Source organism: Pyxicephalus adspersus, chromosome 7, assembly GCF_032062135.1.
Source record: "Pyxicephalus adspersus chromosome 7, UCB_Pads_2.0, whole genome shotgun sequence".
NCBI lineage: Eukaryota > Metazoa > Chordata > Amphibia > Anura > Pyxicephalidae > Pyxicephalus > Pyxicephalus adspersus.
In genome coordinates, this window is record NC_092864.1 from 41,295,093 (window position 1) to 41,320,770 (window position 25,678).

The following is a 25,678-nucleotide window of genomic DNA, read 5'->3' on the forward strand; positions in this document are numbered from 1 at the left end:
TTTTTGTCTTAAATGTAGGAGGCGATCAAGAATAAAAGGGAGCACAGAGCCTCCTGGTATACACACGTCATGCATTCAGGGAGGTTTCTGGCTGCTCCTCCTGTGCATGCCCGTTCTTGAGCATCCTCAGAAGGAGCTTTTTCTTCAATGGGGTAAAAAAAATTCAGTCTCATGCATGCATGAGTAAGATCAGCACTCTTTTTTTCCCCATTTATGTCAGCTGATCTCGCGCCTGCACAGTGTGAGATCAGGTGATGTAGAAAGAAGGGGAAAAAAGATAGTGGCAAAAGCGCTGAGACAAAGGCGGATACCAGAACTACACAGGATCCAATCCAGGAAACCTCCAAAGGGATCAACGGATCTGCAAAGGTAAAGGTGAGTGATTTTTTTTTACTTCCGGTTTAAGCAGTTTGTTTTATTTGAATGGCCTTTCAAGGTCCATAATGCCCTAAATTTAGACATGCAGCAAGTATGCAAATGCATTGATGCTGTCCAGTCCAGTGATGTTGGGTGCAATTCAAAAGAAATAAATTACCATGTGTTGAAGTAACTTGTGTGCATTCAGCTATTTCTGGAATGCAATCATTGGGACAAGAAATGGCTGCAGACAATGGAGAAAATCATGAGCTCTGAGTTGCAAAAATTGTATATATATTGTAATTATATATATATTGTATTGAAATACATTGTTTTTGCAAACTAAATATGACCCAGCTAGCTGTATACATCTACATTAAGGGCATTTTTGAAATTTGGCTAAAAGATATGTTCTTTTTTATAAGGTTAATGTCGTTAGACAGTAGAGGAATCGAGGCACCAGCATTAAAACACTCACTAAAATAACTGTGAAAGAACCATAAAATCTCCTAAATCCCAGACAAATGGTCCAACCAATTTTTAAAAGTTTGAACTTAGTTACAACTAAGTAACAAGGAGGCTATAGTACTACACAGGGCTGGATTTCTCACATGGCCGGTGGCCCAGGGCATGATGTCTACTAGGGCATGGCATTACAAAATCTAAAACTGTAACCTGCTGCTGCTGATGGACGACCAGCTCCACGGTAACAGGAAGCACTAAAGTGACAGTGATTATATCAAAGTGCAGGATGACATTTGCATTGAAGGTATAATTTTTCTTTATTCCATTCTACAACCTTTTACCTCTCTTTCTCTCCTTCCTCTGTTCTTTCTCTCTTTGCCTTGTTCTCTCTCTCTCCCCTCTCCCTCCCTCTTTTCCCTCTCTCCATCCCTCCCTCTCTTTTCTTCTTTTCTTTCTCCTCCACCTCTCTCTCTCCTTTCTTTTCTCCTTCTCTCGCTCTCTCACTCTCTCTCCACCCTTCCTTGCTTTTTCCCCCATCTCTTTTCCTCTCTCCCCTCTTTTCATCCTCTCATCTCCTGCTTGCTCTCTCTCCTCGCTCCTTCTTCTCCCCCCTGTCTTTTTTTTTTCTCTCCCTGTCTCCATCTCTTTCTTTTCCCACTCTCCCCCTCTTTTCCTCTCAACCCCACTTTCTCTCTCTCCTAATATTTCTCTTCCATCTTCACCCCTCTCTCTCTCCCCTCTCCCTCCTCTCTTTTTCTTTCCCCTCAACCCCCCTCATCCTTCTGCCTTTTTCCTCCCCCCTCTCTCTCTGTTCTCTCCCTCTGTGTCTAGCACTTTCTCCCAGTTATTTCCCTGTCTCCCATTTCTCCCCCTCTGCTCTCTCCCTACTTCTCCCCCACCTCCCTTTCTCCCCTCTACCTCTCTATTTCTTTATTTTCCCTCTTCTCCCTCTATCTCTCTACTCCTCCCTCTGTTCCTCTCCATTTGCACTTTCCCTTCTTCCATCTTGCTGTCACTCTCTTGCTCTTCTCCCTCTCTCCCCTCTCCCTCTGTGTCTCTTGTGTTTAAATAAAACAGCTTTCATATAAAATGAATACACACTTTGTTCTTTTTCTTTTATATTTTAAAGATGTCAGCTCCTTCCTCATTCATGTTAAAAAAGATGCTTACATCTCGTGGGGAATCTGTTTTGTTTTTTTTTTAATTAACTGCACAGGTTTTTTCAGCAACGGTTTCTTTCTGTGGTCTAAAGAATATGATGATACCTCTCGCCCTCTTTCGCTCGCACGTCTTGTCTCCAACAACTAGACTATTAAAATCCGCAAACCAGTCGGATTCTGAGTCACGGCCTCCTGTAAGCAGACATGGTCAATAGCCACCAATTGACAGTTTGAATTGAGTTGTTAGTGAGTTAGTAAAATTTGTTGTTGCATAAGCAGAACATGCTTGAGACCAAATAGAATTACCCAAAGCCAAACCTTCTTATTTAATAATAATTAGAGTAGGAAATGGAGATTTCCCTTTACATAACAGAAAGAAAATCTTTACATGCTTAGAGGAAATCCTCTCTTACATTTGTTACTGAAAATTCCCATTGAAAGAGTTTTCTCTCTATCACTGATTCAGTGGCAACCATAAACATTTTCTATCTCCCATCACTTTCAGTGTCATTGACAGTGATCAGAAGAACAAAAAAGTCAAAATCCCATGTTGCCCAAAACTGAAAAAAGTGTTCTAGAATATTGCACAGATATGCAAGAAATGCACAAAGCACACTAAGATTTACCAATAATAGAAATTACTCTTAGAATCAGGTTTGCTGGATCACCAAGGTTCACCCATGATAGTCTACCTTCTCCAGTCTTGAAGAGCTTTATTGAATCAGGCTCTGTGGGTATCTGCTAGGATATACTGAGCCTGATTTAGTAAAAACTGGAGAGGATACACTTTAATCAGTGAAGCTGGGTGATCCAGCAAACCTGGAATTGATTTGGTCCAGGATTAAAAACATTTGCTAGCAAATAGCAAATGACTTTAAGAAATCCATTACAGGTTTGCTGGATCACCCAGCTTCACTTATGATTGTGTATCCTCTCCAGCCTTGGAGAGCTTTAATAAATCAAGATTACTGTGTTTACCTTAGCATCTTGACAGGGAGCCAGACCTGCTTGGTGATTTTTCATATCCAAAAGAGAAATACTAATAGCAGAAGCTTGGGGTTGGGGTTAAGATTCTATTTTATTGCTCCTTACTGGTCTCTCTAAACCCCAGAATTAGTTCACGCCCGTACATCCTGTTGTATTGTGCAGGGCAGGTTGATCATGGATGAGAATAATGAGAATAGGGTGAGAATAATTGAACTTCATTACAAACTGATAAACATGGTCTCAGAATGGGTATATTAGGTATATTTTACACATGAATGCCTCAATATTTACAATAAAATTATACAACATTTACATCAAAATATATGTGTTAAAGTGCACCTGTTAGCTGTACACAATGAAGACAGCCTAACTGAGTCTGTCTGAATTACAATTGTTGGTATTGATTTATGGATAGATAAAAAAAAATCTGTGCAAAATAAAGAACCAATACAAATTAACAACCTGTCAAAAATGTACAATGTAAGTTTGTTGTAATTTGAATATTATATTTACTTTTTAATATTCAGAGTTGTATATAATTATGGTTTTTAGGCAGGATGTTTGTAACTGGCAAGATCGCCAGGCCCAGATCAAGTCGAAAGAACAAATGTACCCACATTACCCCAGGAGTGGTAAACTGGATTATAATGAGTTTGGCTAATCAAGAAGTGCCAGCATAGAAATTTAAGAGGAAGGGTCACATGTTTTCCATACCCATTAGCAAATTATTTGTTCCCAATGCCAAGCAATGGGGACTAAAGGAAAGGTGAGTAAGTGCTCTTGATGTGCATATGCACCACAAATATTACATCTTTGCTTTACCCTGCACAAATGTTCACTATAAATCTTTCAACTCTGGGTTTCTTGGTTTGTGGACACTATTTGAATTAACTTCTGTAGGTTTAGTAGAAGAAAGCTTTCTTCTAGCAGGTTAGGATGATTTTGCTTCAATACAGAAAAATAATTGCTTGGTATGGGTTACAGCACTGTGCTGTCATAACACCTTGCTCACTACATTGCCCTATTAGATTGGAACACATAATCACATGATATTCCCTGTATTAATGGTCCTTATTTAATATACAAGAGTCAAACAGGAGATTCTTCCTCTTCTACTGATTTCTGAAGCCCTGGGATGAACCTCAAAAAATGTTTTCTAATACTTCCTCGTCTGGCTTTTCGAGGCAATGTTCCAAAAAAATTAGAGAGGCTTATAGAGTCCCAGTTTGGTGACATTGGCTCACTTTCACTGCTTGTCATGCTAATGCTCCTATGACGTGCTAATGAAGATTTCCTTAATGACAGCCCATTGAACTTTGAAAGGAAATAGTCTTCTTCTATACTGGACTGCCGACTGAAGGCTTCCATTCCTGAATCCTCCTCGTATTCAGACATAGACCCCAAACCGTCCTCACTAAGAGTTATGGAGCCACTGTAGCTCTTGGTGCTGCTTGAACTGGACATCCGGTGTTTGTTCAAAAAGGAACTAGTGGGGCTCTCCGACATCTTTGAATGAAGGGAGGTCAGCTCTTCTCGTATTTTCTGCTCATTCACCGTCCCTAAATAAAAAATAGGGTTCAGAGGGTTACAATATTTTTTATTGATAACTTGTATTTTTATAGCACTGAGATGCAGCGCTTTACATAGTCATGTCACTAGCTGTCCTTCAAAGGAGCTCACAATCTAATGTCCCTACCATAGTCATATGTCATTACCACAGTCTAAGGCTAGTTTTGAGGGGATGCCAATTTTTCCAACTGCATGTTTTTGGGATGTGGGAGGCAACCCACGCAAACACAGGGAGAACATACAAACTCCATGCAGATGATGTCCTAGCTGAGATTGAAACCTGGGACCTAGCGCTGCAAAGGCCAGAGTGCTAACCTCTTAGTTACCATGCTGCCTTCAATCATGAAGATAGATACTTTTCAAAAATGTTTCCCAGCTTTTCCTTTAAAGCTGAACTCCAAGGAAAAAACACTACACTAGCGATGGGGTTGATTTAGTAAAGAAATATAGGTAGTTTACATAGCAAAAATAATTATCACATTGCAAGAGATATTTCACTTAGTTTAGCAAATGAGATGAACAGTTGCTGACTTCAACTATCCAATCATATGCAAGGAAAAAATATTTTTTATAGATTATCCTGCACATGATTGGATATTCTTTGCTAAGTGATTTTCACAACATTCACTAAGCTCAGTGAATTTACTCTTGCTAAGTAAAAACCTACAAAAGTAGGTGAACAGCCTAAATCAGCGGTCACCAACCGGTGGTCTGCGAGAAAATTTTGGAGGTCCACGGCTCTGGCAGGTGCGCCCCCCGCGGGGTCAGGAGAATGACCCCAGTGGGGGGGGGCAGACTGGCCAGAGCCACGGACCATGTCTCCCATATGGAATCGCAGGCCGAGGGTGGTGGGCGGGTGTTCTCTCTGGACACAAACCTCCCATTCTCCCATCACAGGCTCAGTGAAGATTCTTCCCCTTTGAGTGATACACGGCTCCTGGCGCATGTGCGGTACAGAGTCCATAAATTTAGTGGTCCATGAGGTCCGAAAGGTTAGCAACCACTGGCCTAAATTCCTTTAGGTAATTAGCCCCAAAATGCAAATAATGAAGTTTACCCTTGCTTTCTGAATGTTGAAACCTTTGTGATAGAGAGGGATAAAGGAAATGATATCCTGAATTGCCCTGGACAACAGTAAAAACATGATTTGTATTACTCTACTACTCAAAACTAAGTAATCTATGTTTTTTTTACAATAGTACCACAATAGGCTTAATTTTTTAAACTGTACAGAAGAGAATAGACTATAAAGGGGGAACCTGGGTGATCCAGCAAATCCAGAATGGATCTGGTCCAGGATTGAAAATATTTACCAATAAAAAGCAAATTACTTTTAAGAAATCCATTCCAGAATTGCTGTATCACCCCAGTTCTACCATGATAGTCTATCTTCTCCAATCTTGGAAAGGACCATTGTGTGGTAGTGCCTTATCATGTACTGCATTGCATGTGTGCCAAGGAAAATTGCCTTAGTGTCATTAAAAATAAACAGCACAAGAAGATTCATTAATATACTTGTGTTGGTATTCAGTGAACAGCTTGCATTTTCAAATATTTACTTATTCTTTCAGTAAATTTTTCCTAAGTTTGTAGTGGTTTCATAGGCAGTTACAAAGGAAGCAAAGTAAGTTGTGGCTTACTGTTACAAGTTGTTATTGAGTTACTAAGTTTGTGGTTTGAGCTGTAAAAAGTTTTGCAGTTCATTCCAGGTTATGCATTCTAAGCAATTTATTTTATTGGTATTGTATAATTTTGGGTGGTAAAAGCTGCAGTGTATTTCACAAAACTACATATTTAAAGTTTTTATGGATTGCAAGGACTGTAACTTTTATTAGCGCTTTTACATTTTCACCTCCTTACGTTTAACCCCATAACTGGGTTTTATATGTTGGAGTCAATTTAAGAAACCTGACCACCTAAAACAACTGTTTGTGTTTGAGCCCATAAAGTATAATTATGAGTATTTTTTTTGTTTTTGATGGAGTCGGAAAGAGACTAGAAAACCCTATCAGTTTGTTATTGCTGTCTGTGACCTCAACAGGGACATTCACTCTAAAGTTACCTACACATAGTGCTCATCTCAGATGAAAACCTGACGTGTACAGCAGCCCCCCAATGATGTTCAATAATCCACCATGGCAGACTAATGACCAACTGATTGGGAACAACTGCTGTTCTCTCCTATGAAGTTCTCTGCACATCTGCTCATCTTCTGCCCCCCCCCCCCCCCCACAACTAGATGGTAAATGAAGTCTTTATTTTATTAGGAACTGAATAGAGCAGTATAAAAAAAATTGACCATCTGTCAGCAAATTTCAGACAAATTGACTGAGGGAATAATTTATAAATAAAGCCCCAAGTTTGTGGGGTACTTTTAATTGGCTTCCAAAATAAAAAAAATATAACACATATAAAACCTTTACCAATTACGCAATAAAATTTTTTTTTATATTTACACTAACAACCAAAGTCTAGCCCACAATCAATAAATCATAGGTGAAGTAATACATAAAAATCTGTCTTTGCATTTGAATGCACACTCAAGATTTTATTCTCAGTTTTAGTTCTCAGTTCTCTATATATTATTGTACATATGAGTCCCCATTTTGGGCCTAATTTTATTGGTGTTAATATAAAAACATTTTATGTTTTTGCTCAATGTCCTTAAAAGAATATGGGTGGCATTGTAAGATCATGGACTGTTTGAATAATATACAAATGTCATTATTCACATTTTGCTAGAAAAACCTATACTATAAAAGTGCCAAATTCACATTAAATAAAACAGAAATTAGACTTTTAAGGCACCATTATAATCAATTTTCGTTCAATATCAATTACTGAATAAAATCATAATTTTTTAAACATTAAAAACATAACACACATCATTATTCATTTTGAGAACAGTATCAACACATGAATAGAACCCGTTTAGTCCCAATTCTATTCCTGACACGTTTCACAGATTCTGCGTCTTCACGAATCATGGGACATCAAAAAATAGACTGGTAAATATCATCAATTTCAACATCAATTAGAGACACTATTGCCTGTTTATTCCAAGGCATGGTTAAACTCTGAGTCCATGAGTGGAACTGTAGGACAAGTGATCTGTGGTTTTATTCAGTAATTGGTGTTGAATGAGAATTGATTATAATCGTGCCTTAAACAATCCAAATAGATGTAATAAGCAAAAAAATTAATAAAGAAATGTAGCAACATTTGCAGAGAAAATGTCCTGGTAATACTTTTTTTTCACATACTCAAATTATTCCAATGCACATATATTCACAAGTTGTTTTAGACATTTTTTCATCATGACTTTTAATTATGTGTTAAATAAAAAATGTGAAAAAATCCTTCCTTTCAAATTTTTCCATGTGTTGTAAAGGACCTTGTCCTCAAAGCCCCGATTTGGGTGTAGTCAAAAAATATCTATTAAATTAGAAACTGGTAATAAAAAATAACAAGGATTTAACCATTTCTTACTCTTATCCAAGCTGAAAAAATAATCTACATTAATATAGTTGGATGATGAAATCATAATCAGAGGATTAAAAATTGGTTTTACCATAAAGCAGCTGGTGCTCTTTTCTTATGATGATTTGAAGCTCTTTCCATTTTGCCCGGAAATCTTGCTGTAAATAAAAGATTTTGTAAATTACATGATGATTTGTGTTTAAATTAAATCACATGATGGGTTGTGTTTAATTTAATTTCATCACCAAATGTAAAGAACATGCATGTGACCTGTACAAGTAATAAATACGAGTTTTAAAATCACTGTAATATGTATATTGAAAAATAAAGTTACATTTCCTTTTAGAGGAGCAGGGACCAACTTTGAGGTCATACAATCACCAATGTGTCAATAATTAATCTGTTTACATTTTATGCCATGCCTTCCACAATTTACAGAAGCAGGAAGTTGTCTAAGTTGTTTACACAAAGTTATTAAACCATGATGTTCAAAATAAAAATCTTGTAGCCACAAAATCTCTGATCAGATATGTTCTGTCTCTGTAGAATGACAGGAAGGGGATCAGATTCCACCTGTCCTTAACTCTTCAGTCATTGGGCTTGATTTATTTATGCTCTACAAGACTGGAGAGAATACACTTTTATCAGTTAAGCTAGGTGATCTAGCAAACCTTGAATGGATTTCTTCAAAGTCATTTACGATTTGCTAGCCAATGTTTTGAATCCTGAACAAGATCCATTTCAGGTTTGCTGGATCACCCAGCTTCACTGATGTGTTTCCTCTTCAGCCTTGGTGAGCTTTAATAAATCAGGGCCTATTGTCACCAGCCACCGCTTCATCCTCCAACCTGCTCACCACTTATTTACCCCTCCCGGGGGCCCCCTTTCCCTTAACCTTCAAACAAGTTTAAATAGCCACTGAACCTGCTTTATTACCAAAAAATATTTATCACAATATAACAAACTTTTGAACATAGACAACTTAACACATCAGGTATTACAAACTCCACACAACAAATGTCAACACCCTCCTTTTATAAACAACATAACGACATACCTGTAATAACACCAAGGGCTGTAACCCCAAAAACTCCACAAGTCACCAACCCCTGACTCGTTTCCAAAAATGATGAAGACTCATACTTTTTAATGGGTTCCCTCAACACCAAACAATTTTACCATTACTGCCCTTCAAGGACATCTAACCACATACTAAACTTCCATCTTACCAATAGGGAGAGACGGTGGGAAATAGTCCCCGAAGATTGTCCAAAGAGACTGCCCCTTTCCTTTATCTTCATTTTAACACCCACCTTGTCCTGCTTCCCTCCTGACCTCTGGCCAGTCCCTTTCCTGACCTCTATTTCTCTTCCTTCATAGCTCTTAGCTCCTTAATTTCCTCCTTTCTCCTACTGTCCTCCTGATCCCTCCCCCATTATGCCCATCCTTTCCTTTGCCCCCTGTGTTTGCTCCAGTCCAGGAATTTTCTTTTTATTCCATCTATTCAGCAGGATAAGGAAAGATGTCAGATGCTGCCAGATGACTTCCATTTAGCAGTGGCTAGGTTTTCTTTCTCCTTTGAACACCAGAGCCACAACGTGCATGCTCCCCGCAGGGATTACATGCAGCCCTTGAATAAAAAAAACCATGCGCCACTTCTCTCACCTACCCTGATGGACAGCTACATGTAAAATTGCATTGCAGGGGTAACGTTATAGTCACCACGGGCACATGCACAGTACATCACAAGCTTCATGATTGCATTACTATATCAGGTCTCCTAACTTGCTCAAACAAGTTTTTCAAGCCTTTGTGTTCATTTAAAAAAAAAAGTTCACCTAATAGTGAATATGACTCTGCACAGGAAGTGCATTAAATATTTAAATTGAAATAAAGTTCCACTTTAAAAATCTGTGACCTGGGCAGGTCCTTGTTGCAGAAAGGAACAGGCTACATCCCTTCTGCAATAAATCAAACACACAAATGTGCGCACACTTATCTGAACTCCTAACACTACTAAAACTTTCCATAAGCTTTACTGAATAATAAATGATGGCAGTACCTGTAATAGAATTGGGGCTTATGACTGTATTTAAAAATGATGATCAATTTTTGAAAAAAGCCAGGGTTTAATTCTGCTATAAAATGTTAATGGAATTTCAAATGTTTTTTTTATTTTAATTTTCGGTACAATCTTTTTACATTTTTATCTTTCATTAAAATATTACCTATCAATTCAGGCATTATGGTTGATCAGCCACTCACTGCCATTGTGTGAGCTGTGTCCCATTTGTGCTCCTGCATTGTTACTGTGACACAGATTGCAGCATGATGGCTACGAGGTTAGCATTCTGGTCTTTGCAGGTGCTAGGTCCCAGGTTTGAATCTCGACCAGCACACTGCATGGAGTTTGCATGGGTTTGCCTGGGTGCTACAGTTTCCTGAAAATTCTGAAAACATGCAGTTAGTTTGATTGGCTTCCCCCCAAATTAACCCTAAACTGTATTAAAGACATATGAATATGGAGGAACATTGAATTGTGAGCCTCTTTGAGAGACAGTTAGTGACTATGGGCTTTGTAAAGCGCTGCGCTATATAAATACAAAGTTAATAATTGTGCAAGCCTAATCCACCTATAAGCGATCAGGGTAATGTTATGCACCCAAAGGTAGAGCAAGAGTTCTTTTTCCATTGATATATTTTGTTTTAAGTGTAAAAAATAAAATGTTCACTTTTTAACCTTGGAAACATAAAAATAATGCATTTATAAACTGGAGATCCCCTTTAAGCTCTAAATCTAGCTTTTTCAAACTCTAAAACAGAGTGAATGTGAAACCTGTGATGCAGGATATGAAAATCTATATTACATATGTTACTGTCTGCAGAGTTAGCACAGGAAACCAAACTATGGCAAGATCTCATGCTTTGATTCTGAAGAATTACACATAAATCCCAAGCATGTAAGAGAAAATCTATGAATTTGTCATCCATGCAATGTGTATAGTAAAGAGACTGTGACAATATTATCTCAGATACATTTAATGTCTGCATTTAAAATAAATGACTTTGGCTGGAGTACATCAGAGTGATTGCCTGGCTTTACATTAGTAAATCTGTAGAATCTAAGGAAACCACAGTGCTCAGAAATACACAGACTTGACGTTTCCTTTGGCAAGGTTCAGTCACGCAACACTGAAATGTAGACCTAGCAAATGTAAAGTAGAGAATTTGTCTTTTTTATTGTCCGTAACTCCTTTCCCCTTTGTGTTGTGTACTTAAAATTGCTTTAAATTCCAAAGACAGTCAAACTTATTTCTCAACGTGTGCAAAAAAAATAAGTTTACTTACATGTCACACTGAAAAATGGTTCTTGTCCTCCCTAGAAGTCAGTCAGATTCTCTATGATCTTATTTCATCATGAAGTTTTCATCCATGAGGAACTATCTTAGATTGTAAGCTCTTCTGAGCAGGTTCCTCCCCTCCTTTAGTGTCACTGTTTGCATTTGTCTATCATTTGCAACCCCTATTTAATGTACAGCGCTGCGTAATATGTTGGCGCTATTTAAATACAGTTTAATAATATTAAAAACTATCATGGCTTCCCATAACTTTATTGGTGTAAACATGTCGGTAATCACAGTCACAGATAAGTCAGCTCTGATAGATCATAGTATCTAGCCCACCAAAGTGTAACTTACTTTTAAAAGCAGTAGTCTTGCATGAAGTTCTGATCGCCTGATATCTGTACTGATTTCTGTTTCAATTCTGTAAGCAAAAACTAAATGTAAAACAGAGCAGAATCTTGCTCTTGAATTTAGCTGTTTAGCCTTGAAGGAAGGTAAAGCACATGAGAGTGAGAAAATCCATGACCACCAAAAAGGAGTGTCGGAAAAATGTGCTTGGTTTAAATCAGAAAAAAAATCTCTTTGATTGCTCTAAAATTGTGTTTCTCAATCTCAATTCCTGTCTCTCCTGCTTGCTGGTTGGCATCATTCACTTTAACTGCCCATAGACATTGGACCAGTGCTTCTCAAACAGGGTTCCTGCAGAAATTGGAAATTCAGATGCCCTACAGCAAGTGGGGATTTCAAGAACAATCAACTGGCTTGGAGTAAAGGTTGGGACTGTTTGGGCCACTTCTCAACAAACCTACATATTAGCACATATTAGTTCATATTTTCCAATATAGCAGTACTTGCTTTTTGTAACTTGAACCTTACTTTAAACTGATGCTTTGATGATTGATATATTGATTGCTGGCTCAACTAATTGACTTTATGATCAGTATGAGGCAGTGTTTCTCAACCAGGGTTCCTCCAGAGTTTGCTAGGGGTTTCCTGAGCAATGGGCAATTTATGCCTCTCAGGTCAGTTTAACTGACACCAATGAACTTTTTGGCTATCTGTAAGGGTGACATTCTTCCCAATTGCCAACAATGTAAGAGGAATTTTAATCACTTACCACCACACCAATCTCCTGTAATAGTAAATATAGTAGGGGGTTCCCTAAAGATCCAAAAACCTAAAAAAAGTCAAGAAGCATTGCTTTGAAGTTAATGTCTGTTAATACTGAACTAATGGCACTAACTGTAAAGTGTGGACTAGTGTAAGGGTTTGTGATTTTATTTGAGAGAAGTATAATTTTATTATGTTGATTGCTAATTCTCTAACCGATACCTTGTTTAAGGGCAAAAGAAAGTGATAATTTAATGTGCAACATTAGTGAACAATTCAATGTTATATAACTTACCTGAGGAAGTTTCCTGAGGATCGGATAAGCTCAACAGTCTGCTGGTGACAGAAGCCTTCTGTGTTTACTCCATTGACATTGGTCAGCAAGTCACCTGAAAGATTATCACAGCATTAGATTTCACTATGCCAAGTTAATTACATAAAGAAAATCTTTGCTCTGACGATGTTAGCATCATTTGAAGAAGAACCAAATGAGTCATGCAAAGAACTGGTAAAGGTCAATGACTTTGGACCATTGGGCCTTAAGAAAACCATGGAAATGCCATTTCTAGAGGACAACTAAACAATGGCAGCCTTTATTCTCCCAGCACATGATACCAGGAAACATGTAATTCTATTGACAACTATATTAAGGGCCAAATAGGTATGGAACAACTTGCATTTTGTAAAGAACATTGTCCAAATTGCCTCTGAGAATCGCCAAACCCTGAATATTAAGCAAATAAAAGCAAATCAGCAAAAACTAAAAAGGGAAACCAACCTGCTTTTAAACCAGCTTTACTGGATGGACTGTTTTCATGAACTTTGCACACGTAAGTCTTCATCTCGGAACCATAATCATACTGCAATTTATATGTCTAGAAAACAAACAGACATTTAGTTTATACTTTTATACTGGACTTTGTCTGTCTAAAGCCAATGGAAGAAGGTTACTGGAACAGTATAAGACACGGTTCAATGTGACATCTGAATTACTATTTCAGCAATTCTGTTCTAAACAACATTGCAATATCATAATCATACATCAGATATTATTTTATTTATTTTCAGGGGTGGTGTATTTTGAGAGGCAAACTCTTGCAATGAGCTACAGTATATAGATAAATACTTAAAAAAATGGATTGAAGTGACAATTTTTGTAGAGAAACCCAAGAAAGCCTAATAGTAAAGGTATTGTACCAGTGCCAGTCTTTATTCTCTTAGTCTTGCCTCCACTTCCCTGTTTTGTTTCAAAAGGAGTGTGCAGTGCAATAGGCATCAGATTTTTTCCACTTTGCCCAGTTCACTTTGAAATAGACCAGGCACAACCCTTAAGCTACGTACACACGTCAGATTTTTATCGCCCGATAATCGGCATCGGCCAATTATCGGGCGAAAATCTGCCGTGTGTACAGTCGGTGTCGTCCATCGTCCGGACGACCGACCTGCCGGATCCACGGACGATGGACGACAGCCGATCGTAATGAAAGTGAAGGGGAGAGCGCGCAGCAGGGTGCCGCACCGTCGCTCTCCCCCTCCCCTCTCCATAGAGCATGAATGGTGCTGTATGTACAGCACCGTTCATGCATCGTGCACTCCCTTGTCGTTGGAAAGGATCGTGAAAGATCCTTTCCAACGACAAAAATTGGCAGTGTGTACGCAGCTTTACTTTACTCAGTTTAAGTATGTTGTGCTGAGGAATGTGTCCATTTAGTGGGGAGTGTGGCTGTTGTACAGCGTGGCTGTGAACAGGTAGACTGTATGGCTTGGGTGAATTAAATGCAAAACATTCATCTCAAACTTATTTAGGCCTTTATTGTGCTAAATATCAACATTTAAACTGGAAAAGATCAGTTCAAAAAGAAATAGATATTTTTTGTCCAAGAGGAATCTTGCTTCCATTTTTGAAACCCCTACCCCCAAATTTATTGTACGGTACATCTGTTCTAATTATGCAAAGAGGATGGTAAGAAATTTACTCATGGAAAAAGAATTTACAGCAATTCATTTGGATTAGAGGGTCCCGTGGAAGGGTTAAAATGGGCAGAGGAGATAAGATGCTGGAATAGGCTTTTACACATAATAAATTGATGAGAAAGTGCTCTTAAATCAAAATATCAAAACATTTATTCCTTCATACAGCCACTAGGATCACTGGAGTGGCCATATCAAGTAGCTTTTACTATGATCAGTAATGAATGCGTTTTTGCAACTGAAAAGTGATTTGCAGTTTACTGGGTCAATCCAAACCAAACAAATGTTCACCAAAAATCACTTTTGTGCCACTGGGTGAATGCTCTGTTCTGTAGGTTGAGGTCTTCATTTCCAGAAGCCAATACTTCTTTGACCTTCTTTCAGAAAATAAATATAATACAATAAGGTCTGAGAATGTATAGAACTTCCTTACTAAGACATCAGAAAACATTTCCTTGTCTCTTAATCCACGTGTACACCTCTTATCTCTTTATGTCTGCAATCATTCCTCTATTGTATTTTGGGAGGCATAGAGTTCTTGAATGTTACACAGGTGGGACTTCGAACATGCCCACTTTTGTGTGCCTCTGTTACATGGTGGATCGACTCGTGGGTGGGACCATAGAGATAGCATTGTTTGTGCTGTCTTTTCAATTCACAGGAAGTGACAAGGACACTGAATTTCTGAGAAGATCAATAGGTAGTTTTTGGGCTTGTGTACATTTTTAAAAAGTGAAAATGAAAGCAGTCACCACATCTAAGGTCAGGAAAGCAAAAATATATTAGTTTTGCTTTATCAGATTAAAACACGGTGTTTTCCATCAATTGTTCATACATTGGGCTTGATTTTTTAAAACATTCCAAGGCTGGAGAAGATAGACTATCATGGGTGAACCTTGGTGATCTAGCACAGTGGTCGCCAACCTTTTGGGCTTCTGACCACGTGCAGGGAGCCGAGTGTCTCTCAAAGGGGAAGAAACTTCCCCCATAGAGACATCATAATGCCAGAACCCGCCGACCGCCCTGGGCCTGTGATCTGTATGGGAGACATGATCTGCAGCTCTGGGCGGTGCCCCCTCCCAGCAGGGTCCTTCTCTTGACCCTGCTGGGGGGTGCCTTGGCCAGAGCCGTGGACCGCCAAAATTTTCTCATGGACCAGACCACTGGCTGGTGACTACTGATCCAGCAAATTTAGAATGAATTTCCTAAAATCATTTGCTATTAGTTGCCAAATTTTTCAATCCTGGACCAGATCAATTTGAGTTTGGCAGGATTACTCATGTTGTCCCATGATAGTCTATCTTCTCCAGTTTTATACAACTTTGATAAATCAGTCCCAGTGTATCAAGATATAAGTAGAGCAGGTTTGTGTAGAATGCATTAACACTTTGATTATAGATGTCAGAACCAGGCCAGCGAAGTCTATGCATTCTCCTGAAGATTAGAAAGTGATTCCTAGTTCTTGGCATACCAAAAATGTATTTAGCTGATGGCTCAGCGCACATTCTTGCTCAACTAAGAAACCAATTAGATAATACGTAAGTGACATGAAAAAACAAAGTAAGAATGTTATTTTACTTTACCTGAATTTCAAATCCAAATGGCTCATTATCCTGTTTGGTGATAACCACTATTCTCCTGAAACACAAAATTAAAGAAAACTAAATAAATAGGTAGGTAACTTAAACATTAACACCCCCCCCCCCCCCCAGTACTAGTAAACTGTAATGCTAATAGTAATATATTAAAGATTTGAAAATAAAAATAGAATTGTCACAGCTAAGTAAATTTAGTAAATCAGTCCCACAGAGTAATGATTGAAATCTTCCTAGCAATCCATGTCAAAAATTAAAAACAAACTTTATTATTCTTAGCAATGACATATTTGTGGTTTGTCACATTAAACTGTCAAGGAGACCACAAAGAATCTAACATTACACATTGTTCAGTTTAACACTTTTTTCTTTGCAGTCAAAAAGTGTAATATACCGGTTTATTCACTGATGAAGTATTAAAGGAAGATCACATTTCATTTGGAGATGGTGTCTGATTGGTTACTGATTTTATAGTGAGATATATTGGCCTGCACACCTGCAATGGCCATTGAAAGGGGTTATCATACCATCTGTATATAGTCTACGTACAGGGCTTCCTAATTAGCTCATCTTATAAGGTCCACAGTAGTTTTAACTTTCATCATATTAAATCTGCTCTAGGGGGTTGAGGTCTGGGATGTGTTTGGGTCACCAAAGCACACACCACCAAACTTATGAAACCTTATGGAGCTGGGTTTGTGCACAGGGGTACAACGGAAGGGACACAAAAAGGCCTTCCCCCAAACTATCAGCATAAGGCTGAAAGTATACAACAATGTAGAGTAGTATATCAAGACTTTGGTGTTTGCAAAATTAGTTACCCTCTGCATGGGCTATTTTACTCAGCTTGGTGGGTATGATAAAAATTACTGTTGCAAAGTCTAACCAATTTTGATTTTGTGCAAGAAAATTTACGACTAAACCTACCAGGCAATTGGAGATATTATCACTGAATTAAGAGTCTTAAGCTTTGTGCACAAGTCAGATGACTCTCACCTAATACGAATGGTCGGGCTCGTCCCATGAACCCATGAACGACTGGCAATGAACGACCACAATACAAGTCAATGGAGAAGAGTACAGCAATGTACTGTTTGCTTGTTCTCCCCACTCCCTTCTCCATAGAACAGAATAGTGGTGTACACAGCAAAGTACAGCCACTCTTTTGTCAATGGGAACAATCTGGAAAGATTGTTTCCAGCTACAGATACTGATTTTGTGTACACTACCTAAGAGAGTAAGCACCGATCAATATAAGGTGTCGGTGGTGAAATCCTTTATTTCTGGTTGTGAGATCAAAGGCCAAGCACTACAGTCATGCAGACTTCTATCATCAAGAACTATTACAGGTTATTGGTAAAATCTGAATAATGTGTTTAAGTGAAACAGAGAAAAATTCTAAAGAAGACGCTATTGCAAAAGAAAAGCAATCCCATTATATTAAAGTTCTCCAATATGGCACCAGCAACAAGATCATATGGCCCAATGTGTTCTAAAAATGAATCTGGGAATTCCTCATACAGAAATGGTAAAGGAGCAGAGAACCCCCTGGGGTTTCTAAAATTAATCTAGCACACTATATTGTGACTCATACAAATATTAGAATTTCAAGACCTTCACTATTCAATTCATTCAACAAATAAACTCATAGTTGCAAGTCACCATATGTGTAGGATAAAGAATAAAGCACAAAATCCTGTCTAAATGCACAGCTTGGCTGGAAGGCTGATAATCCACATGAGAATTTAGCTCTGTATAAACTAGCAAGCTTTGTGACACAATGGGTCCTACAGATGTTGTGCATAAGTAAAGCTAATGTAGATCAGAGCAGATCTGAAGGATGAAAGGAGCGATAGGAAAAAGTAGTAAATTCAGTTGTAATTGGTGTAGGAGATGAAAACCGGTGGGTGATGATGACTTCTGTCTTGACTGAAGTTCTGGCAGATGTCAGGGTGTGCACTCTCTGCAAGTTTCACTTTTACTAAGTTCTTTTATTTACTGGTTTATTTACTGCCAGGGAAAATGTCTATTTTATTAACATATGACTTCTGCAAAGACACTGATCAGCTTCTAGAAGGTTCATAGACTAAAAGAAACACATTGATCCAACTGCAATCCTCTAAATCCTTCTTATTTTTATGTCAAGTGACAAATGAAGAAAAGACGATCTAACAGAGAAGTAATTTATATCAGGAGGGAACAAGAGCATAAAGGATAGGTTCTATAAACATTCCTATTTTACTTTTACCCCAGGAACAAACAGGACACCATGACAGTGGTTGTATCCCTTAACATACTACCCAGCAATTTAGAGGGTTCATGGTCATGTCACTAATTGTCATTCTTGGGATGTGGAAGAAAACCCATACAAACAAAGGAAAACCATGGTGGTATCCTGGCCAAGATCTGAATTTGGGACCTTACTGCTGCAAGGCTACCTTGCTTCCTAGAAGCAAGCAAAATCCTCTCTATTGATGGTAAAGACATCAGAAAAGCTTGCTTCAACTCTTTGCCACTCCATAGAGAATAAAAATAAACCATTAAGAGCAGTGGGGGACACAAGATTCATACTTTAGTATTATTATCAGTTTCTACACAAGCTTTAGCAGAGACTTTCTCTATAACAGAGAGGCGTTTAGTGGGGAAACCAGCAGGAGAGGAAAATGTTTACTATCTCTCCAGGTAGAGATTTTGCTCACACTTTTATTTGGGCACCAGGGTTACTTTTTCACACATATTAAAATGCACAGCAAGAGTAGAATGCATACACCTTATAAACCTAACTTTTTTGTTTTATAAAGGGGAGGATGTGAGGGAGGCACCCTGCTGCGTCCTTCACAGTAGTAAACAATGGTGGTTGGTGGGTTGTAGTTTATGAAACGGGTGTGGTAGATCCCTGTACAACATTAGTGGATAGCTGTAGTAACACAAGAACTCTGACATGTGTATAAAACTGACACATCAGCCTTGTTTAAATGTTGGGTGTCTCAAGTGTGTTTTCCTTGTCCAAGCTAGTCTGTGTTCCTGCTCTTTCTAATTGTATCTTATTTGTCATGTATCTGTTGCTTTTTATGTTTTCTGGGCTCATCAGCCAGTGCTGGCACATCTACCCGAGTTAAGGACTGGAAGGACAAACACATTTTGTATTCTCATTCAAAATGCAAAAACTTCTTGAAACAGAACAAATGCAGGTTAGAAGTTACCTACAGGTAAAATGTACCCATCAATGCATTTTGCCTGTTCTTGGCCCATCAATATGAGCCCATAGTAGTAATTGTCACCCTGTATGTCCTTTGTATTTGGGCTAACCCATTCTGTTTTGCATTTGCTAATCTGACCTGTATTGGCTTTGATTTCTGACCTTGTCCCTCTCTGTATTGACTCAGTTATGATTCTGATGCTCCTACCCAGGTAGACCACAATAAACGTAGCTCTGCCACACAAGTTCATCCCCGCTTTCCAACAGTTCTGGAAAAGGGAGGACGCTACTAATTACTGACAGCTATTTTCAGTTTCCTGACAACACAGTACTTTTGGTCTCCAGACCCAGTAACTGTTCTCTTTAAAAGTTTTCTTTGTGCCCAGATTTCAATCTTTGATTTGCCCCGGATGACCATTACCCTCATTTAATCAAGGCTCTTCACTAAATAACTTTGTAAAACCTTTAGATTTAGCCAACAATCCACCTTCTACCCACCTACCTACATTTAACCCACCATACTTACATTTCTCTAGCAGGGATCCCCACCCCTGACTAGTATAGCCCACCAACTTGCTGGATTTTTTATTTAGCCCCAGAATTTCACAAAACATAAAAGAATTTAAAGCCCCCAACTTTAGGACTTCTATCAGTTCCAATGAGATGAAATCTGATTTGCCTTTGGCTGCTCTGGTTTACAGTACACTATTTTCTCTTAAATTACTTTTTTAAATATGAAAGAGGCATATTTCTCCCAATGGTGGGCTTAGTGCCGCTCCTCTGATCCTCACATATAGACGTAATGCATGGTAATTAAATATTTCCAAGTATTTCTTATAAAGGGTAATGGTTTTAAATTCAGTTCTCATTATTTGTTATTACCAAGACCAAGAATTGCAGCTGTTTTCCCAAATACAATAGTATTACCCACTATAAAGTATACCTATATGGAAGTAGACCAAGACAGTAACATTTGATCCAAATTTTCAGGGTGTACACATGGATAAGTGTTGTCATCTGTAAAGAAGCATCCAAGACAGTGATCCAGGGTGGTGAAGTCTATGCCAACAATGAAGAGCTACCTGTGGGTGACACTTGAATTGTGGGGCTCAGGATCTACTTTTTGTGGATAACACGTTATTTTGTTTGTTTTGTTTGTTAGCCTTTCCTCTCCACCAGCGCATAATTAAACAAACAAATGTGATAATTTAGGGCTGCTTTAGGGAACCACAATACCTCAAAGCAGAAATGTTCAAGATCCATTAATAGATTTTGCACAGGGTTTGAGAAGTTTCACATTTAGTAGTATGTGTATCTTTTTTTATCTGTGATCTGCTATTTGATGCAAAAGGAAACAACACAATATCAAATGATAGTTAGCATAGTACTGTATCTGCCTTTCAACTCATCCCATTTACATGGTGGTATATCTGTAAATAATCTGCTCAGGGTACCTTTACTTACAAATATTCCAGCTTGTCATGTCCTAAAGACATTAGATCAATGTTTCCCAACCATAGTTCCATGGAACCCCAGGGTTCCTCCATGGGTTCCTTGAGCAAAGAATGATTTGTGCCTCTCAGTCAGGTCAGTTTAATTGACACCAATGATCTTCCTGGCGCTCTGTAGGGGTGACATTCTTACCACTGGACAGCATTGCAAGAGACCTTATTCCTACAGAGCACCAAACTAGTATACTTTGAGTTGTGAATAATATAGTTATAGTAGAGTTCCCCTACTATAGGATTCCCCCATGTTTAAACAGTTGAGAACAGTTGGTTGTGAGTCTCCTGAGCCTCTGCTTATAGTAAACGTAATCAAAATGTCATATTTAAAAAACAAATCTGTCAACTGCTTGGTGTGGAACATTGATCAGACAGATTATCTTTCCTGAGATAAGTGCCACCAACAGCATCTGCCATTGCTGCACCCACCACCACCACCCACACTCATAGTTGGCTAAGTGGCTAGCACTCTTGTCTTTGCAGAACTGGGTCCCAGGTTCAAATTTACACCAGGACACTATCTGCAAGGAGTTTGAATGTTCTTCCCAAGTCTTTGTGGATTCCCTCCTACATTCTAAAAACATGATGTTAGGTTAATGGACTTCTCCTTGAAACAATTGACTTTAGAATGTGTTATTGATGTTATCGTAGGAACATCAGATTGTGATCCCCAGTTAGTGACATGAGTTTGGACTTTGTAAAGCACTGTTTAATATAACAGTGCTTTATAAATACAAATAAATAAAATTCCAGGTTGAGCCAAGTGTTGAAGTTTAGATGTGCACTACCAAATCCAGTGCAACTTAAAAATAAATATTTTTATTCCTTTTTTAATTTCTTTTTTTAATATCTCTTTTTTGCTAATTGATATTTACCCTAGTTAAGAGAGTCATCATACCTATCCCTGTTGTGTTCTGTATAGTTAACAAGGTAAATATATATCTCACATATACAAAGGCAAACCAGAAATGATGTATGTGTGTAAAAAGGGGTCGATAATAAAGCCATAATACCTATATTATTAATAATGCTGTTTTATATTTAATCAAAATTGGTTGTATAAGACTTATCATTGCCTTTATGTGAAATTATTTATTTGGTATGTAGTAAGCAATTTTCTACTGACCTATGTGGTTCTGATCCAGTGGAGTCTATTAGAGAGTTTGATCTTGACTTGCCAAGCTGTAAATAAGATATAATGTGTTAATTACAAAGTTGTAACACCACATGATTAAAAATGAGCATTTCAAACAGACGCATTATCATGACTTTGGAGTGATTTGACAGAAGTCCAAATAATCAAACAATGTACCACAGCAACTAGTTACATTTTATGTACTCCATATGGTTCACTAAATATGATTACTGGATCCACATGTAGTTACTGCAGTCCATTTGGTAAAAATAACTGCATATGAACCCATTACAAGTTAAAGCTGTTGTCTGAGCTTCTTAGCAAGGGCTACCTTGTATTGTTAGAATATTTTTCTACTATTCATTTTTTGAGGGAATTTTTCTTCTTTGCTGTTGAGAAGATCAATGTAGGATGATAAAATATGGGAGGTATTCTTGGATCATCCAGACCTGGCCAAATTAAGATGGCTGAAGGTACAACTCTGGGAGTACACCCAACTCCAACTACACCTGTAAGTACGTTTGCAGACTCTGACCATTAAATAATTTAGGTCTTATTTTCATTTACTTTATTCTATTTTCAGGCACACGATAAGGTTATCCTTATCCTCTCTGGATCAGGACTTGAACTTCTAGCAAGCCTTTTATTGTAACCATTGGCTTATAACTCATAGCTAGTCTGCATCATACAAACTTGTGTGGCATACCAATCTCTACCTCCTCTGAAGAAGGTGAATTGGGACATTTGTCGGGCACCAAGATTACCCCCCTTTTATTTCAAACATGGTGCAGGATGACTATTAATCATGCTCTAAACTATCAGCCTAGATATGATGCTATGAGTATCTGATACTTGTATTCACATGTTTGTGTACTATTAAGCATTTTTTTTCCTAAATAAATAAATTGCCACAAAAACCCTCATCTTTGCTTGGTGACTCATTCTGCTCATGAGCACTAATACATTTTTTTGCACCTATTTGAGGGGGTGGCAACAGACCACCATAGTCCTAGAGGTCTGGACTCATAATGCTTGTATTGAAATCAAGTGGGTAAGTTTATTTTATTGCAGAAGGGTCTGAAATAAAAGACTTGCCTGGCCTCAGTTATTTATTTTTAGGCTTTATGGTTCCTGTTTAATATATAAACTGCCTGATAATTTAAGACTAACCTCTATGAATGTTCTCCTTTTACACCATAGAATGAGGCTGATTTAAGCTCAATATTACCTGACCCATATTCATTTAGTGTTTTTTTGTCATATGATGGAAGGATAGTTACGTGACATGTTCCATTATGTGTGGCATTATATCACAAGGGTTTCTTTGTATGCTTTTTATGTTAAACTCAAACTGCCTGGTATAATTTATTTTATTACCATGCTGATTGTATAGATTTATGTTGTTTGTGTATTATTTATTTATTCTAATAAACAGATAAAAAAAACTTAAAACACATTGTTTTAAAACTTAAGCTTCAATGGAGCAGACCAATATTTCAATTTAATCTGGGGGTCTTCTGTTTTGGCAATAACATTGCCATTACTTTTAATACATAAGGGTTGATTATGTTTTTGGGGAGAAAAATTGAGCAGGATTTTAAAAAATAAAGTTCTTTACCAGCTGTTGTCAGAGTGTAGAACATATTATGACCAGCAGGTGTCACTGTTGTCACTCATGCAGTTGAACAAATTCTGTAAATCCATCTGAGCAGTGATGATGTTTGTAGTAGACATTGACAATGGAACAGTCAATTTAATATTAATGATCAGCTTCTTGCTGGTATCGCAAATATTGCTATAAAATTGAATGACAGCTACAGGTTTACATTAAAATGTCCCTGTACCACCTAAGAAATGTTACAGTTGTTCGCCAACTAATTAGATTGCATCTTATCACCTATATAATTCCTTGTCACATTAATTATCCTTTTAGTGTTGTCCCTGCCTACTCAGCTGACAATGAAACTTATTATTATCCCATTCTACATTATGGAGTGACAACATCTGTCTACTGAAGAGAAAGAAAATATCTACTTCAGAAAACTGTTTCAGTCTGTGCCACAGAAAAGAAAATGTGTCCAGGGGGCAATGATTGTTAAATGTCTCCAAACTGGTGATGACTTTCTGGGTTTTCCCACTCATTTATGCCTGGGAAACATCAATCAGCTCAGTTTTCAACTGACAATAAAAACTTTGTCTAAATAAAAATAATTTAAAAACCTGAGACCCTAAACAAAAAGTCCCCAGAAGGTAGAGGTGTTTGGCACAAAAGACATGCAAGTCTTTTCTGCAGGTGCATACAAAAAGTTAAGTGTGTGCCATGATTGGCAAGTATGTTGTGCATATTTGCCAATTGTAGCAAAAGATCTCCTGAGCCAAGAAAGATTTAGGTCCACTTTGTTTGGAAAAATGCGAGAGAGAGAGAGAGAGAGAGAGAGAGAGAGAGAGAGACTTGTTATATCTGCCTGGAGTTCAGCTTATCTGAAATACTCATTGCCTGGCTGTCAAGTGGATTAGAAATACTTTTTGGGTGATGGCTCAGGAGCAGAGATAGCTGCAGATCATAGACAAGGGCAGTATAAAAGCCAACATGCTGACATTTCCATATGCAGATTATGGCAGATGGCATAGTTCTGTTAGTACAGGTTCTCTTTAGGTGTGCATGTCTGCATAGAAATATTGGAAACTGGCTGGGGTGTCTGGGTTCCCCACTAGACTGCTACATACACATAAAACATTCTTCAAATATTACAAAAACCAATCTGGACATGTTTAACATATAGGAACCCTTGAAATAATTTTCAGGACTTCAGGGAACCCTTTTATAATTACTATATCCACAGCTCACAGTACGTCAGTGTGGTGGGTAGAAGGAATAATGCCTCTTACATTGGAAAAGCTACATCCTTACAGAAAAGACCATTGGTATCATTTTCTCATTGCTCAAGGAATCTCTGGAGGAACCCTGGTGGAGAAACACTGCATTAGGCTGATCACAAAGTCGATGAGTTGCGCTAGCAATCAATATATCAATCATCAAAGCATCAGTTTAAAGCAGGGTTCAGATTATAAAAAGCAATTTATTTCTATATTTGAAAGCTTGAACCAATAATTAGCTAGTATTTAGGTTTGTTTAGAACCGGACCAAACAGTCCCAACCTTCACTCCAAGCCAGTTTATGGTATTTGTAGTCCTCACTTGCTGCAGGGCATCTGACTTCGCAATATATATATTTAAATTAAATATCAAATGACAGCTTACCTGCTTATGTCCCCGTGGCAGTGTGGCCAATGCACCTGCCAGGCTGTGGCTTCTGTTTCCATCCAAGACCGGGCCCATCAACATTTTGGAAGCCTGGAAGTGGCTCAGGACACAATTTCCCAGTTGGGGTCCGTCGGGGTCCGGAGACCTATGCCTGGTTATAGACATTTTGGATCTTCAGGCTATTTTCATTTACAGACAAGACATGACTGCTGTTAAACAGAAATAAAATACAATGCCTGATGGTAATGAGAACGGAAATGTCTTTGTGGTTTCCTATGTAAAGCAAGTAAATCATTTGTGGTACCAGGAGAGCATTTTGTGTCACTTTAACTCTTTCACAGCATTATCTGCCCACATGCACCGTGAGAAGTGTGCTGTCATTCACCCGTTATGTTATCAAGCTTCTACACCTTTCATGTGACCTTCATATGCTGGCCACACACATTTATAATTTTTAGGCAACAATATGCTTTCAATTTGCAACTATGTAACTGCCTGGAAATTGCACACTCTGAATAATGCTTTTAAACTTTACAT

At 38.1% G+C, this 25,678-nt stretch overlaps 1 protein-coding gene across 1 annotated transcript; it reads right to left on the reverse strand.

Moving 5' to 3' along the window:
• Positions 1 to 3,200: 3,200 nt before the first annotated feature.
• On the reverse strand, positions 3,201 to 25,453 carry CYTIP (cytohesin 1 interacting protein). Its single transcript, XM_072418175.1, has 8 exons — positions 25,139 to 25,453; positions 21,869 to 21,924; positions 16,027 to 16,081; positions 13,251 to 13,347; positions 12,768 to 12,861; positions 11,717 to 11,783; positions 8,110 to 8,176; positions 3,201 to 4,528 (listed from the first exon to the last, which is right to left on the reverse strand). Exons 1-8 carry the CDS (start codon positions 25,304 to 25,306, stop codon positions 4,059 to 4,061), a joined length of 1,074 nt encoding a protein of 357 aa, XP_072274276.1. The 5' UTR covers positions 25,307 to 25,453; the 3' UTR covers positions 3,201 to 4,058.
• Positions 25,454 to 25,678: the final 225 nt, after the last annotated feature.

Excerpts from the sequence above, each read along its gene's own strand:
- CYTIP (XM_072418175.1), bottom strand. The coding sequence starts at position 25,306 with ATGTCTATAACCAGGCATAGGTCTCCGGACCCCGACGGACCCCAACTG. Across the intron at positions 11,784-12,767 it reads TCCTCAGGAAACTTCCTCAG|AATTGAAACAGAAATCAGTA; the intron begins GTAAGTTATATA and ends TTTTGCTTACAG. Across the intron at positions 8,177-11,716 it reads CAAGACTACTGCTTTTAAAA|CAAGATTTCCGGGCAAAATG; the intron begins GTAAGTTACACT and ends TTTTATTTACAG.